Source organism: Lissotriton vulgaris, chromosome 6, assembly GCF_964263255.1.
Source record: "Lissotriton vulgaris chromosome 6, aLisVul1.2, whole genome shotgun sequence".
Taxonomy (NCBI): domain Eukaryota; kingdom Metazoa; phylum Chordata; class Amphibia; order Caudata; family Salamandridae; genus Lissotriton; species Lissotriton vulgaris.
The window spans coordinates 1,687,474,500-1,687,490,568 of NC_141694.1; the positions used below are offsets into that span (position 1 = coordinate 1,687,474,500).

The window sequence follows — 16,069 nt, forward strand, 5'->3', positions numbered from 1 at the left end:
GGCGGAAGCTGGGAGCAAGGTGAGCTCCGAAGCCCTTGGCCAGTGCTAACCGTAACACAAAGCCGGGTAAGATCCTGAGGTGTAGTGGTTGGAGGGCCCGATATCAGACTCCGTAGTTCAATTTTCAGGCAACAATAAAAATGTTAAGATAACTCAGGTGATTCATGTTCCTCCTAGCTATAGATCGGAGGTTCGTCTAGTGAAGTTTTGACTCATGGAAAGGTAGAACAGTGTGTTAATATGCCTGCTTAAAAGAACGAGTACCATGCAGATCACAAACTGCATATAAGGTAAATAGGTCCATTGGTTACTGCTTTTGTACGAGATCCTGTTGTTACTTACCGTTTAGAAGTTAAAATCCTAACATAGAACAGTGAGCGATTAACGGTCATCAAAGAGCTGCACACAAACTGCAAAGTATAGATTAGAGCATTATGCTTTCTTCCCCAGTCTTTGATTATTCTAATGTTGGAAAAAGGGTTCATTGGATAGAAATAAATTCTGATTATTAAAGAGAATCTCCAACCACGGTGTTACGTTTTAATTTCTGGTTGCTGTGGTCACTTCCATCTAAATCATCAAATTTTTTGTGGTTTGGTATGATCATTTGCCGCTTACTCTTTTTTAGTGATGAAACTCTTAAAAAATACCAATAACCAATGGCTGAAGGATGCCGACCAAAAACCCCCTCTCTGTAGTATGTTGTACTGCAATGGGAAGAGGTCTATGACAGACATCTGAAGATGCCTGTAGGTGATAACTAAAAAGAGGAGGGGTGCCCAATTTCAGCAGGCTTCAGTTTGTGCTTTTTACAAGGATTGCTGTTTATGTCACAGTGATTCTCTTTTCTTTTTTTTAACGTAGCCTTTGGACAAAACTCTACCATTATGTGGCAAAAAAAATAATCAAATACGATTATATATATTAACTGCAGACCAGCAAGTAGATTTTAATGACCACATGTTCAAAGTGCCTGATTTACCTTGTACAGCTAGGCCAGCTAGCCGTATTCCAAAATCTACAGAACAGCGTAATCGGCCATCAAGGACGTCCTTCTTCACTTGCAAGTAATACTGATACCTGTAAAGTAAAGCAATAATATTGTTTGTCACTAAAAGATATGCATGGCATTTTCCATAACAAAGACTGTCCATTAAACAGCAAATGAAAGTGATGTCACACTCTTTATGTATCTAATAGTTGAGGTGTCGCCCCTGGTACTGAGGGGGCCACACCTCTGTATCATCAAATTGTTTTGATACTCCCCAGCCTGTGAGAGAAGCGCATCTGTGTTAACAGCCATCTGTGGGACAGTACTGAAAAGGCCAGCCCTGCAACAAATATTGCTGTTAAATAAAAGTAGAGAGGGATGGGTGCTGGCCTTCACCAACACAAGATCTTTCCAATGACCCCCGCTTGTGACTACTGCACTGAAAAGGACTCCTGCAATGGGCATATGTTGAGCCTGGAGTGGGGCATTATGGCGATGCATTAAGACATCATACATAAGAAGCATATGAAAGTTCTAGATGTAAGCTGATACTTGGTCTGAAAAAGAGGCAATATTGTATTGTATTTGCATTTATATAGCGCTTACTACCCCTACGAGGCGTTAAATTGTGTTTTCAGCAAGTAGCACGCTACTAGGTGCTGAAATGCCAATATCATCTTTTGGTCGGGGTACTCTATGACTATAATAGCGTTTATGACAGATCCCCACCCTTGCTGTTATTGCACCTGTAGGAGCCCCTGGAATACCCCTGCCTGCTGATAGGACTGTTGTTGCCTCTGACCCGAGTATGGCTACGCCAGGGAGGTGGCCTTACCTCCTGCTAGATCCTGCGGTCTCTGAAGTGGCCTCTAGCAGCTGAAGTTTAGAAACCACCCACTGATTTTTCTATGTCAGTGCCGCCCTTGATTTGTTCCAGTATCTTGTTAACCTATGACTCAAAAAGGTCTTCCCCATGAAATTAGAGGTTAAGGAGATGCTGAAGGACCTCTGGCTTAAACCTTAAGATGTGGAGCCAGGCGTGGCATATCAGGAGGACAATGGTATGGACACTCAGGGAGGCTGGGTCCACGCTAGAAGACCAAACGGATGTTGGTGGTGGACCATCTCCAAGATCATCTACTCCACACCTCTTCCTGAACTTCTCGGGGAGATGTTTAACCATCTCATACATCTCATCCCACTGTGATGCCAGCAGCGTTGGGTATACACCATAGGGTAACTGTATCCATGGCTACTCTCTTGGCCGCTGCATCAAGCGTCTTGATTTCTTTATGAGGTGGTGGGGCATCACCTGTGCAGAGGTCCTTTCACAATCGTTATGGATGAAAAGGGAGTCAGGAATAGGGAGGGACATGACCTCTGATGTAGACAGGGTCATAGGTGGAGGGCTTCTAATTCTTTTCCTCCCTGGGTGTTGTTCTCTTTGCATTCACAGGCTCCTTAAATGTCTCGTGGGTGGAATTACGATGGCAGAAACGACACCTTCCACTCTGATTTAAAGAGAGTCTCTACGAGGAAGTCCTTTACCTCTTGGAGGATGTGCATGTTCAACTTGTGGAAGACTGCAACGCATTGGACGACCTTTTGGTTTGCTGTGGTATAATCGGGTGGGAGAGGTTGGGGAGTAGGAATGCCCTACACGGATAGTGGTTGAGGTCTAGATCAACTGGAGGATTGACATCTTAGTCGTACAAAGGGTTAGCTGTGGCCCATAGCTCAAAAGGTGTGTCATAGGGATCAGCAGGACCAAGGGGCCAGCCTGGAGCAGAAATAGAGCATGGAGACAACTCCGGGGACTCTGATGGAGGCAGTGGGTTTGATGTGAGCACATCAATGGCGGTGGAAGAGGAGCTTTGGGGGGGATGAAGTGTCCCTATCGCCAAGTCTCTTAGGCATCGGATGCTTAAGGGCAGGCCTCCAATGCGAGTTCCTTCTTAAAAGCAAGCCTCCTCTTGTGAGGCATAGTCCTTGCTAGCATTGGCAGAGGTAGTTTGTCTGAAATTTTCCTGGTGACAGAATGAATGAAGAAGCGCTTCTACCTTGCTCCGAGCTCTTCTTGTATCGTTTGCATAATGGGCTGCTCCAAATCCTCAGAGCTGATTATTGATGGTGCCCTCGCTGTTGACGTTGCCTTTGGAGATGACTGAGGTGGACGCTGGTGTCAACTGTGTTTTCGGCGTGGTGTCAAGGCTCGTTTGTGGTAGTGGGCCACGAGGCTTGACCGCTGAGTGAGGTTGACGCCCTAAAACTTGTCCTTTGACTGATCCAAAGCCTTCACCTGGTGCTGACCGTAGCCAGAAGGTGGCAGATGCCTTGGGGTTGGCAGTGTCTTGGGTGCAAGGTTCAATGCCTCATTCCTTCTGAAGTGGTTCTCTGCCTCGGCAGGGGACCTCTTCTGAGGCCGCAACTGTGTGTCAAAACTGGCTGTACTTATGGACCTGGGTGCAGTCTTCATTTGAGGGACACTTGTGTTGGGGGTTGGTAGCACTGCTTCTTTTTCTTTATGGTTGGAGGAGCTAGAAGAGATGGCCTTGGGGCTTGGTGTGTCTTGATTCTGTGGAATTGCGAAGGGATCCGTGTACTCGCCTTACTTAGTGCTGATGGTGTCCTGTTCACTGGAGAGGTCAGGAGAATCGGCTGCCAACTGGTTATGCTTCTTGCAGTGCACCCACCTCCTCTCCCCTAGAAACCCTAAAGCCTTCTTTGAGTGGAAGGTAAGGCACAATTCGTACAAGGCACCATACAGGATCTGGGAAAGACAGAGGTTACAAACCTCGTTGGGTCTGACCACAGGTACTTTGTTTGATACCGGGGCAGTTCTGGAAGCACACACCCTTTGAATCACCTTCTGAGGATCCACAGTCTCTGGTGTTGAAGGGCGATAAATAGAGCACACTGCCTTGAACAAGGCAGAATCCTGGAGATTTGGAGGCCAATTTTGCAGCCATGTATTTTAAGCTAAGCTGCAGGGTCACTCAACCCAGTAGCACATAATGAGTTAACTGGAGAAATGTCTATACTATGGCCCCTATTCATACAGCCTTGGTGATAACAAACACTGGCAGTAATTACAATTGATAACATGGCAATGGCAGAATATGGTCAGAGCTGGGTGGATATTACCACCACCACCGTGCTGATGTTCCTGTTTTGCCTACCAGTCAAATCAGAGGTGCCTAGCTGAAAACACATCATATCATGCATGTGAGCACAGCAGAAATCCCCACTGATAATACAGGTTCAAAGGCACTATGGAAATCACTACAATTACTTTCCCTGAGGTGCAGAGGCACCGGAGGATAAAATGGGAATCCATGGGGTTTAACTTCAACAGTAGCATCAAAGGAATCACCGGAATTCCCTTTCAGTCAGGGGATTACTGGCAATGTATGGATCATCTCAGGTATTGTTATGGAGTCATTGAGTGTGAGAGTGGCAATAGTAATCTGTTCCTTACTGAAGTCATGAGAACCCCTATGTAAGGCCTCCCACTGAGCCTAGCCATGAAGCATTGAAAAATAAGACAGTAATACCAACGTGTGGCTTTTTTTTTATGAAGAACCTCTGTGTGGTTGCTGTTGGGGGTACATATACTGCAATCTGATTTGCAGTACGCCAGCTACTTGCCCCGCCTTGTAACTGGCAGCAAGGAGTAAAAAGAACCAAAATAGAGGGAGGCTAGTGCCTACCTCTGCCAAGGACTTAATAGGGACCCGTGTAAAAAGCATACAATGCTCCTCATGTCACCCTAGGAATAAATCATATCACAAAACTTGGACAATGGGATTGCAATTATAGGTAAAAAATTACTTGTACAGTAAACAAACATTTTTACCACGATGCATGCTTTTCAAGATGAAATTCTTCTTAATGCTGCCCTATAGCAATAGGTCCTCAAAGACTTTGCAAAATGACTGTAATGAAATGAAATGAAAATTATATTTATATAGTGCATAAACTACCCTGAGGCCTCGCAGCGCTTGTGGCTAGAATCAGAGAGCTACAGGGCAGGCGCTAGCAGGTGATTCCAAACAAATGAGTTTTTAAAAGCTTTCTAAATGCTAACAGATTACTGTTCTTTCTAAGGATGATAGGAAGGGAGTTCCAAATTTTTGCAGCATTGAAAGAGAACAGGCGGCCGCCCCAACGAGCTTTTTTTAATCTTATTTGAGGTGACCAGGTGTAGAGAGCTGGAGCGCAAGGCTCTGTGAGGGAGATAGGGAGTAACTAGAGAATGCAGTAAGGCTGGACCAGTCCTCCATATAGCTTTCTGATTCAGACACATGGCCTTAATCTGTATCCTAGCTGCAATAGGAAGCCAATGCAGTTTCTTCAGGGCAGGTTTGGCAGACTTCCAGCGAGGTATTTGATAGAGCAGTCGGGCTGCGCAGTTCTGAGTGACCTGAAGCTTATTAATTGCAGCCTGGGGGGCTCCCAGATAGAGAGCATTACCGTAGTCCAGGCGAGAGAGTATCAACGCCTCGACCATGATTCTCCTTGCCTGAAACGGCAGCAGAGGGAGAATCTTCCGGAGCATTCTCATCAGGCCATAACAGGTGGATGACGTTTTAGTGGCCTGGAAAGAGAAGTCGAGAGAACTGTCCAGCCAAATTCCTAGGCTTTTTATCTGTGACTTGGGGGCGGGGAGGGAGGTCCCAGACAGGTTGGCCATAGGGGAATAAGAATGTTGGGCGATGGATTGCCAAGCAACATAATTTCTGTTTTTTCCCCATTTAGCCTAAGGCAGGAGAGTTCCATCCATCTGGCTACTACCTCTAAACAGGGACCCAGGGTGCTGGACAACCCCTCAGCTTATTTTAATGAGACCACTAGCTGGGTGTCGTCTGCATAGGTTACAATTGTAATGCCAAATGGATGGACTAACTCCGCCAGGGGCCTCATGTAAACAATACTAAGTGTGGGGCTCAGGGCAGAGCCCTGAGGAACCCCACAGCTGAGTGGCTGCTTGGTGGAAATGGCGTCTCCATCAAAGACCTGAAAGAAACGTTCATCAAGGAAGGAGTTGAGCCAGGTCAGTGCTGCGCCCGACACTCCCATGCCACTGAGTCGGTGTAGTAAAATGGCACTGTTAACCGTGTCGAACGCAGCACTGAGATCTAATAATATAATGGCTGCCTTCCCACTACGGTCCAGTAAACTCCTAGCCTCCTCTGTCACTGCCAACAGGGCTGTCTCAGTCCCATGTTGGGGGCAGAAGCTCGTCTGAGAATTACACAAAAGATTGTTGGACTCTAAATACTCGACTAAAGTGTTATTGATGTGTTTCTCAGCCAATTTGCTCATCCAGGGCAAAAGGGAGATGGGGCGGTAATTGGATAGATTGCCCTTATCCAAGTTGGGTTTCTTTAAGAGGGCCCTAACCATTGCACATTTTCATGATGTAGGAACTACTCCAGAGGCAATTGAGGTGTTAAGGACGTCAAGGATAACTGGGCGAATCAAATCAATAACTGAGGTGAGATGATGTGGAGGTGCTGGAACCATAGGGGAGCCTGAGGAGACTTTGGGAATTATTTTATCCAGAGAGACAGTGTCCAAAGGGGTGCATTGTTCCAGCATGCAGATGGCCGGGACACTGGAACTAACTATTGCCATTGCATCTAGCTCAGAATTGTCAGAGGAAAAAGCGGCATAGATGGTTTGAATCTTCTGATAGAAGAATGTTGCTAAATTATTGCATCGTTCAAGTGCTCCTTCTGATGGCATTAATTCTTGAGGGGGGGTGATCAATGATTTGGCTATCTGAAAAATTTACTTTGGTGAGTTGGCAGCTATATTAATTTTTGTTTCGTAGAAGAGAGCCTGTGCAGCCTTAATTTCAGTTTTGTATAGCCTGATCGCTGTTCTATATTCTGCCTTCCTACACTGAGAGCGATCTTGTCTCCAATTCCTCTCTAACCTACAACACGATTGTTTTAGGTCTCTCAGTTTGGATGTAAACCATGGGCTACCTTTTGCTTCTTTATACAATGAATGGGTTTCTTTTGGAAGGACTAGATCAAGGGAATTTTGGATCCAGTGTTTCGAATTACTACTGGTTGTGTTGGGGTTCGAGACCTTCATGGGTTTAAGGTCAGCGAGAGCAGATTCCCATAGAGTAGAAGAGAGTTTAGCCCACTTTGTGCTCCCACTGTTTTTTAGGTTCTTGAACGGATAGGGATCTCCCAGTTACCCAAGTCAGGGGAATTAAATAGTTGTCTGTCCAGGAAAGTGGCACGGGCGTTTCAGTGGTCAGGGTTTCGATGTTACTATACACATGATCCAAGAGATGACCTTTATCATGTGTCGGAAAAAAACCTTTTTGTGCCAGATCAATAGCCTGAAGACTCAGCCGAAGATTATTGGCTGAGATGTCAAGAGAGTTATGTAAGTGTAGGTTTACATCGCCTAATACAGTGAAGTTGGCCGAAGTAAGCGCTAATGTAGCAGCTAGGTCAGCAAGGTTCGTGATAAATTGACCTAAAGCTCCTGACAGTCAGTAAATTAAAAGGCCAGAGAGGGTATTTATAGGGGAAAATTCTAGCAAAAAAGACATACCTTCCCAGTCTGAGAGTGCAGTAGGGTTATTACGACACTTATATAGGTTTTTGTAAATAATGGCTAGACCTCCGACTCTACCAGTAGTACGATCAGCTCTCTTTATTGTGTAGCCTTGGGGGACTGCCCACACAACAGCCGGGTCGGCTTCCAATTGGAGCCATGCCTCGGTTAAAAAGAGTACATCTGGCTTGAGTTCTTCTATTAGTAGAGCTATCTCAGTACAGTGTTTAGGTAATGATCTACAATTGAGAAGAAACATCTTCGACTGATTGACATTAGAGTGTCTACCGATAGTACTGGGTGAACACTTCCAATTACTGTGTGTACAGTGGTTCATAGAAATAGGGCGCATAGAATGTAAACATTTCGAATTAACAAGAATTTGTAACTACAATAAGCGTGAAGAGTCATAGGTGTGTAAGCTTCCGGTCCCCGGACCAGGGATTACGGCCCCTGGACCCGGCTGGACATGGACTGGCACAGACTGGCTTCCCCTAGGCGCGGCTTCGTCTGTTATCCACCTTTTCTCACCATATCTGTAGGGGTGGGCACTGCCAGATAGTGTGTAGCATGATGTCCTACTATCCGCATCCCCTCAGGCAATGATCCGAGGAGCTAGCATTTTATACAGTGTTGTTCTCGTGTAGTAGGCTCTGTGAAGTAGTAAACCAGTATCAGCAGGCCTCACCTCCTGCTTCACCCTCTTATCTGCCCATATCCTGTTCCCATCTATGCCTAAGGGCATTTAATGGGGGGGGGGGGGGGGACCACCGTTGCGAGTAGGGTACTGTGCACCTGGGATATAGTATGAGTATGGAGGGGATGTCAAGTATCCGAAACTCCAGTGGCGATTCTTACTCCAGGTCTTCTAAGTTATCTTTATGTTTGCTGAGAATGTGTTGCATTTGTAGGTACCTAAAGTAATGATTTCCTATCAATTCATATTCGACCTGTAGCTCATGGAAGGAGATCATTCCTCCCCCTTTCCAAACGTTTCCCACAGTCGTGATTCCCAACATATCCCAATTTTTGTGTCCCTCAATCATCCTGTGCATTTTTAGGGCCTCTGTCTCGTACAGTGGTGACACCTATGTGAACCTCCCCTGTCAGCCCATGGCCCATACCACTCTCCTCGAGGCAGCCACCACCACGGCTTTCTGCGGTGGGAGCCCTCGTATCCTCCCCATGCCATATAACTGGCATAAATAGCCCCAGGGTCTAGGGCTCTATCAGCCAGAAAGGAAGGTTCTCGCTGGTCTCAGTAGACCCAGTCATTCTCGACCACCAGGCGGGCTGCCTAATAGTAGAGCCTTTAGTTAGGAATGCAAATACCCCCATCCCAGGGCTTCTCATCAGTGTCAATATAGCAATCCACGGGGCTCCCACATCCCAGAGTTACGTTCTGGTGAGCTCATCTACCTGGCATAAAAACTAGTCTGGCACTGCATGGGGGTATTCTGTAGGATATACAGAAATTTGGGCAAGTAGATCATTTTGTGTAAGGCTGGGCTCCTCATTACAGACAGCGCGAGGCAGCACAAGGGACATACGTCTCTCCTGTATGCCTCAATGATTCTCTCTACGTTTTCTCGGTAGAACAGCTCTTGCTCAACTGTAATGTAAATCCCTAAGTATTTAACACCGGCGGGCTCCCAAGATACTGGGTAAAGTCTGGGAGGGGTGTGCAGGCACACCAGCGTATAGGCCACTGATTTATTCCAGTTTGTATCTCTCGCAAAGATGTACAGGATCTCTAGTATTCGCATTCGGAGTCTGGCAGGTAAAGAAAGATTCAACAACAAGAGAATCCTTGGTCTTAGAAACAACGTTTCTCAAAGAGTCAATCCGAGAAATAACTCCACTTTTGGCACTACTTTGATTCAGTATTAAGAAGACAAAACAAGCACTGGCGTTGCCAATAGGTCTCGCAGTAGGAAAGTTGGAGCTATTGGTTTTGTAAATGACATTGTATATTTATATATTGTTATTGACAATGCCAATAACAATATATAAATATAAAATGTCATCTACAAAACCAATAGCTTCAACTCTCCTACTGCGAGACCTATTGGCAACGCCAGTGCTTGTTTTTTCTTTACTTTCAGCCATGCTGCACAGCACAGCTGTACATGGCTAAACAAGGCATTAAAAAGTCAATAGATCTAGTAGAGGTGAGCTCTATTGGCTTTTCTAGTGCTTGTTTAGAAATGGTGACCTGGATCCAATACGAGTCAGTAGCACCCTTGCTGACAGAGTGTTATTTTAGAAACAAAACACGTGCCATTTTGCAAGGGTGAAAAGACAGCTCAACCAACACCAGCACTCGTGTCCTTTTCTAATGCTTGCAGCAGTCACGGGACAGCGCTTCAAGTTCCAAGGAAATAACGGAGGTCACATACTGCGGCTAACACTTGCCTGCAATGACCACACGTTGCTGCTTTCTTGGGCCCAGATGGGAAGTTTGAATTTTTGGATTATGGCTTGGTGCAGACTCGCTGAAGTTCCCATCAGGGGTGTGTTGAGAGCTCCGTAATAAATAACAGCGCTATGCTGGCAAAGTGGACATTCTTCAAATGCTGACGAACAAAAGCAAGGGAAAACAAAGTAATTTTTTTTAAAGGAAGGGAAATGCAGAGGCGTCTTGTGACGGAAGCCGGATGGGGGCGGGAGAGCCTGGGGCGGGATTCCGAGTGAGGGGAGGCCATCGGATTAGGAGGGAAGTGCAGACTCGCTGAAGTTCGCATCAGCGGTTAGTTGCTTCAAAAGGAATGTATTTCATTCCGGGTAAAAGCCCAAATAAAGAACGTCTGCTCCTGCACTGGTGAACAAATCAAATTATCTACTGTGCCTAATAAAAAGTAAAGTAAATCTAGCAGATTAGCACAAGTAAATTATTTTTAATAAACACAAACTGGGTGACCCTAACCTAAAACAAATGTGAGTGTGGTTAGAGCTCCGTAAAAATAACAAGGATTGTTTACTTTAGGTGCTTCTTGTTTTGGTGAATAAGTATGGCGGGGATGTTTTCCACTTACCACAAATGTGCACGCGTGTGCTCATCGCCCGACTCACGTCCTAAACCCAGCTCCGCCTAAGGGATTAGGTCTGAGGGGTGGCAAGATGCCGGTGCGGGCGTCGGGTGTGTTTACATTCGGGAAGCAAACCCTACAAGAGGGGCCAGGGTCAGGGTGAAAGAGGGGCCAGGTAGTGGTTTCTGCGGAGCCCTGTCGGACGGCGTTGTGGGATAGAGTCGATGCGGGACATGTGCTGAATGTTTTTAAACCTTTAATAAAGTAGCGTAAAGGCGGAGGCTCGACAGAAAATGAAGGTTGACAGCTGACTGGATGGTAATACGCAATGCAGTAGTGTTGGCGGGAGAACCTTGGCTCTGTGGGAGGAGGGGGGAGGGGCGCTGGGGGGCAGGAGGCACATGAGAACGAGCTCGTGTAACAACATGCTTGTCTGATGGAGAAGATGCTTCCACTTAAGAATGTACCGATGTAATCACGTTGTAAACTAAAATAAAACAAGTATGGCTGTGTGCCAGGAGAGAGAGGGGAGGTGAGGTGCTGGAGCTGGGGAACAGATGGCCGTGTGCGAAGCACTTGGAGTGTATGCTGGGCGGGAATGCGAGCGAGCGGAGGCAGGCTGGTGTGGGAGGGGGGATGCTGGAGCTGGGGAACAGATGGCCGTGTGCGAAGCACTTGGAGAGTGTATGCTGGGCGGGAATGCGAGCGAGCGGAGGCAGGCTGGTGTGGGAGGGGGGAGGTGCTGGTGTGGGAGGAGTGCTGCTAGGGGAGGGGAAGCCTGTGTGCGAAGCACTTGGAGAGTGTATGCTGGGCGGGAATGCGAGCGAGCGGAGGCAGGCTGGTGTGGGAGGGGGGAGGAGCTGGTGTGGAAGGAGTGCTGCTAGGGGAGGGGAAGCCTGATGCCGGATGGGGGCGGGAGAGCCTGGGAATGCGAGAGGCTGGGCTGGGCTGGGCTTGCATGCGATGCGCGTGCATGTTCACGTGAACTTCATGAAAACCGCGGGGCTGAAAGCCCTTTGGTTTGAAGATGTTTTCGCCACATGAATTCTCGCTCCGCTCGATGCGCTTGCGCACATCGATAGGTCGCGAGACCTAAAAAATCGCAGAAATTAGTGAAAAAGACAGACTTGAACCACCTTAGGATAATTGGTGTCCCATCATTGCACTTTCAAGTCAGGTAGTACAAAAAGCATGTGTCATTGACTCTATTGATATGGACTACAGTGGGTGTGACCCGAATTATTGTGTGGACACTTCATATCAATTAGTCCTGATATATATTGTAACATATGTTATCAACCACATCAAAGTAACATTATAAGATGTTAGTCAGTCCTGGTCTGTATTGATGCAAATGTCAATAGCCCCATCAAAGTGTGGTGCCATTCATTCATGCATTCAGTAAAAAGTGCCTAACTTGCTATATAATGTAGCTAGCGCTCACTATTGCTTGAGAAGAATCGTAAGTCTGACCTCTGATCAAATAGTGACCCTACCTTAACCCTAAGGGTGACAACTTGTCTCAAGTAGACAAGCTGATGGTCTATACTAGTGGTTGTGGTGGAGAAAATGAATAGGGGTCTCACATTATCATATCTTGACATTCTAATATGAACCTTCTAGTGTAGTACTTTCATAGTGTGCTGTCACGGTACATTGTCACTTGTATGCCTGTGCCTGAAGGAAGGAATAAACTATGATGTATATTCATATGCGTGGAGGCTGCTCACAGCCATCTCATTAAGCTATTCTTCTTTGTCGAGTGGTGCTATACTTGAACATCTTATATCGTGTCTCATCATCCTACCACACTGGGATTGCATCTCTATGGAAACATCGAAACATAGAATCCTGATATCTAACAGAATTAGAAAGGGCTACATCCCAATAAGCACATCATTTCCTGGTGAGTGCGACCCAAGGAATCACATAATTGAGGCGGATGGTGTCACTTGATAATCTAAAAACCCATTGTTGTTTCTTTTGAAACAAAAACATGGAAATATCACTGATGTGGAATGGGAAGAATGGTTTTTCCATGACAGTCCACATGAAGTATTCTGGTTTGTGATTACTGTCAAAGAAGTGTTTTGTTAGTTTCGTCATAGTTTTCTTACCACGGAAAGTACTCTTATGTTCCAACATACGCACCTTGACTTTCCATGTAGTCATTCCCAAGTACCTGTATTCACTAGGTCACGTGATCAAATAAATGAGATTATCGATATTGCAATTTTGCAATTAGTGATATTTTTTTGTATCCAAGGTGTTGCACTTCCTATATCAATGGTTTTAGATCGTTTAGTCTGGGCACAAATACCGCAAGAGCCACCAGGAGAAAGACCTTCAACCTTAGGGAGGTTCCATAATGTGACTTATTTTTCTTGTATCACACCCAAGGGGCGTGTATGGACTAGTCTGTCTCTCAGATTCGTGCTCCTTTTCAATGAGAACAGAGGTGGAGCTATCTTATCTGAGCAACAATAAAGAATGCACCAGGTGTTTTGGTGACCTCTGGATAGACTAACATTTGTGCACACTTTTAGTGCCCTCACTAACAACATTTAAAAATGACATCAATGCTCTCAACAGAACCCTGCTCAAAACCCTAAACTGGCTTACCTCCAACCACCTCAAACTAAGCGCCCTCAAGACGGAATTCCTCCTCATTGCACCGGCTAGGCAAACCCCCACTGATGTGAAATATCTCTCTAATCTCACTGCGCTAAATTGCACACCTCACCTCATTGACTACACAAAATCACTATGAATTCTGCGTGATAAAACCTAAACATGCAAGAGAATATCAGAGCATCTACCAAAGGAGCGAATTTCCAGTTGTGCATCCTAAGAAAACTCAAACCCTACCTGCCCCATGAGGACTTCAAATCCGCAGTGCAAGAACTGGTCATCTCCAGACAAGAATATGGCAGTGCTACTTTATGCGGACTGCCGAAACTCAGTTTAGCCCCTATCAGAGCTTCGCTAAATGCGGCCTACGAGACTCATCACGGGTTCTATGAAAACCAACCACATCTCGCCGGACCTGTAATCACTCAACTGGCTTCCCTTTGAGGCAAGGATCCAATTAAAGATTGCTTCTATGATCCATAGAGCTCTTCACTTCAATACCCCACTCTAACTGGCAAATAAACTGGAACTTTCAGGTGGATCCCGGCCCACAAGGAGCACCGGCACCTTACTGCTCAAGCCAAAGAAATTCAATAAGCTTAAAACCTACAACCGTACATTCTCAGGCATTGCCCTGAGAATCTGGAACGCCCTTCCAGTGGAGACAAGGCTTATTCCATCCACCTTTGCTTTCAAAGGGGAAGTGAAAGAACTAATAATGAGCTGATCTAGAAACTTTGCTCATCTTACCTCGAGACTTTTTGGTTATCCTAACTATTACATGTCATCTGTTGCGACCCATTGTTGCCTGCCATAATGTCCCTTTTGTTCCTGATGTATATTGTCCTAAATTTCCTGCTGCAATTGCCTTCTACCTATTTCCCTCCACTATGTAATTTGTACTCTTTTGACACATTGACCTACTTGTAACTTGTTGTGTCTCTTTGAACTATGTTCCTTTTCGTCGTCATCCTTATGTAAAGCGCTCCGATACCCACTTGGGTCATGTTCGCGCTATACAAAACTTACAAATAAATAAATAAATAAAGTTAGGCACTTTTTACCTGAATGCATGAATGAATGGCACCACACTTTGATGGGGCTATTGACATTTGCATAAATACAGACCAGGCCTGACTATTATCTTATAATGTTACTTTGATGTGGTTGATATCATATGTTACAATATAGATCAGGACTAATTGATATAAAGTGTCCACACGATAATTCCGGGCACACCCACTGTAGTCTATATCAATAGAGTCAATGACACATGCTTGTTGTACTGCCATACATAGACTAATAAAGACGGACGTATTTCATGAAAGCGCTACCCTAAAACCACACTTCCCGACATTTTGACCACATTTGTGTAGTCTTTTTATGATGGTATTACTATATGTGGCCACTTATTGCATCAAAACGCCACTTTAAGACTACATTTCCCGATATATTTACTGTATTAGTGCAGTTCTTTCAAAACAACGGTACTATATGTGGCCATGTAACTGATGAATGAAAGGAGTGATGTCCATAAGTACTAGACAGCTCCAGCATTATCTTAATATTAAGCTAGATACGTAGATTAATTATTTAGATTTATTAATTATTAAATTAAGAGCATTACATGGTTTTCGTCTATTTCCGTCAAATGCTTTCAGATGTGGCACAAAACATATGCTGTTATATTTCCACATGCATGTTTGAAAAAAAGACTGCTTGATACGGGCTTTAGATGGCACTGCCAGTTACACCAATGGCAGTGTGACGAATATAGTGGAACATTTATGTAATGTCGGACTGTCGGACATAGAACAATAAAGATGGGAGAACTGGCTTGAAACTTTACATCGACACAACATTTCCCGGCATGCCTGACGGATTTCTGTGGTTTTCAAACGATGATGGGTTTACGAGGCGCGACCTTGTTACTGATGAACAACACGTGTGTTGTTCTCGTTAAAAGACCCGCGGCGGCTCCCGTTTGGTACCTCCACTCCAGCTTGGTTGTGGTAGAGAGGTACCGACGGAGAGGTAAGGAGCATTGGGGGCGTGAGTTATCTTGCCGTTTCTCAGCTACTTTGAGCTGTCGCTCGTGGCTGTAAGGCAGGTTTTCGTACACACCACGATTTGGGTCATTTTTTGACAACAGTTCCTTCTATTGAGCCGAGGAGAAATTGTCTGCGTCATGTACGTCAGTGAGGTGAGGTCCAATCCTTGAGAATCAATGATGTCGCAATACATCATGTTGCCATGGAGGATTTGTGTATGGTTACATTACAGTCGAAACTGTATGTATTAACCTTTATAGAATAGCAGTGACAATGGTTGTGTATGTTAAGGTCCTGAAGAAAGGCAGGGAAATGTACCTTTAATGACTTAAACATGTTGACCATTGAGACAGTGATTCATTCTGGACTGTCTCTCCTTTTCACTTGCAATTTTTGCTTTTAGTAGGATGACACAGTAGAGCGAATATCAGAGAATACTTCTGCTATCCCTCTGTTGTCTATCTCTTTTTAGAAATTACACTTTACACTTGTTTACTATTCCCTTGCACCGCACCAATAAATATTGTTAATTATGAAATAAGAAAAAGATTTTCCCTTTGCACTTACTTTTTTCTTGTATGAACTACACAAGAGGATACAACTGGATCTATCTGTTCCCCCGTTTGAAATCAAAGGTGGATGTAAGACAGTTGTTTTGGAATCCCAGATGATGAAAATGGGCGCTTAAAAGTGCAATGATGGGACACCAATTATTCTAATGTGGTTCAAGTCTGTCTTTTTCACTAATGTCTGCGATTTTTTTGTCTTCTTAATACTGAATCAAA

The 16,069-nt window shown here is 45.1% G+C and overlaps 1 protein-coding gene across 1 annotated transcript in view; it reads right to left on the reverse strand.

Annotated features, from left to right (window-relative positions):
- Positions 1-16,069, reverse strand: part of PTPN14 (protein tyrosine phosphatase non-receptor type 14) — a 496,593-nt gene that overhangs the window by 199,260 nt on the left and 281,264 nt on the right. Inside the window, exon 4 of the mRNA XM_086927897.1 lies at positions 983-1,080. Within this exon, the coding sequence (XP_086784023.1) occupies positions 983-1,080 (98 nt within the window). The remainder of the gene's footprint in view (positions 1-982; positions 1,081-16,069) is intronic.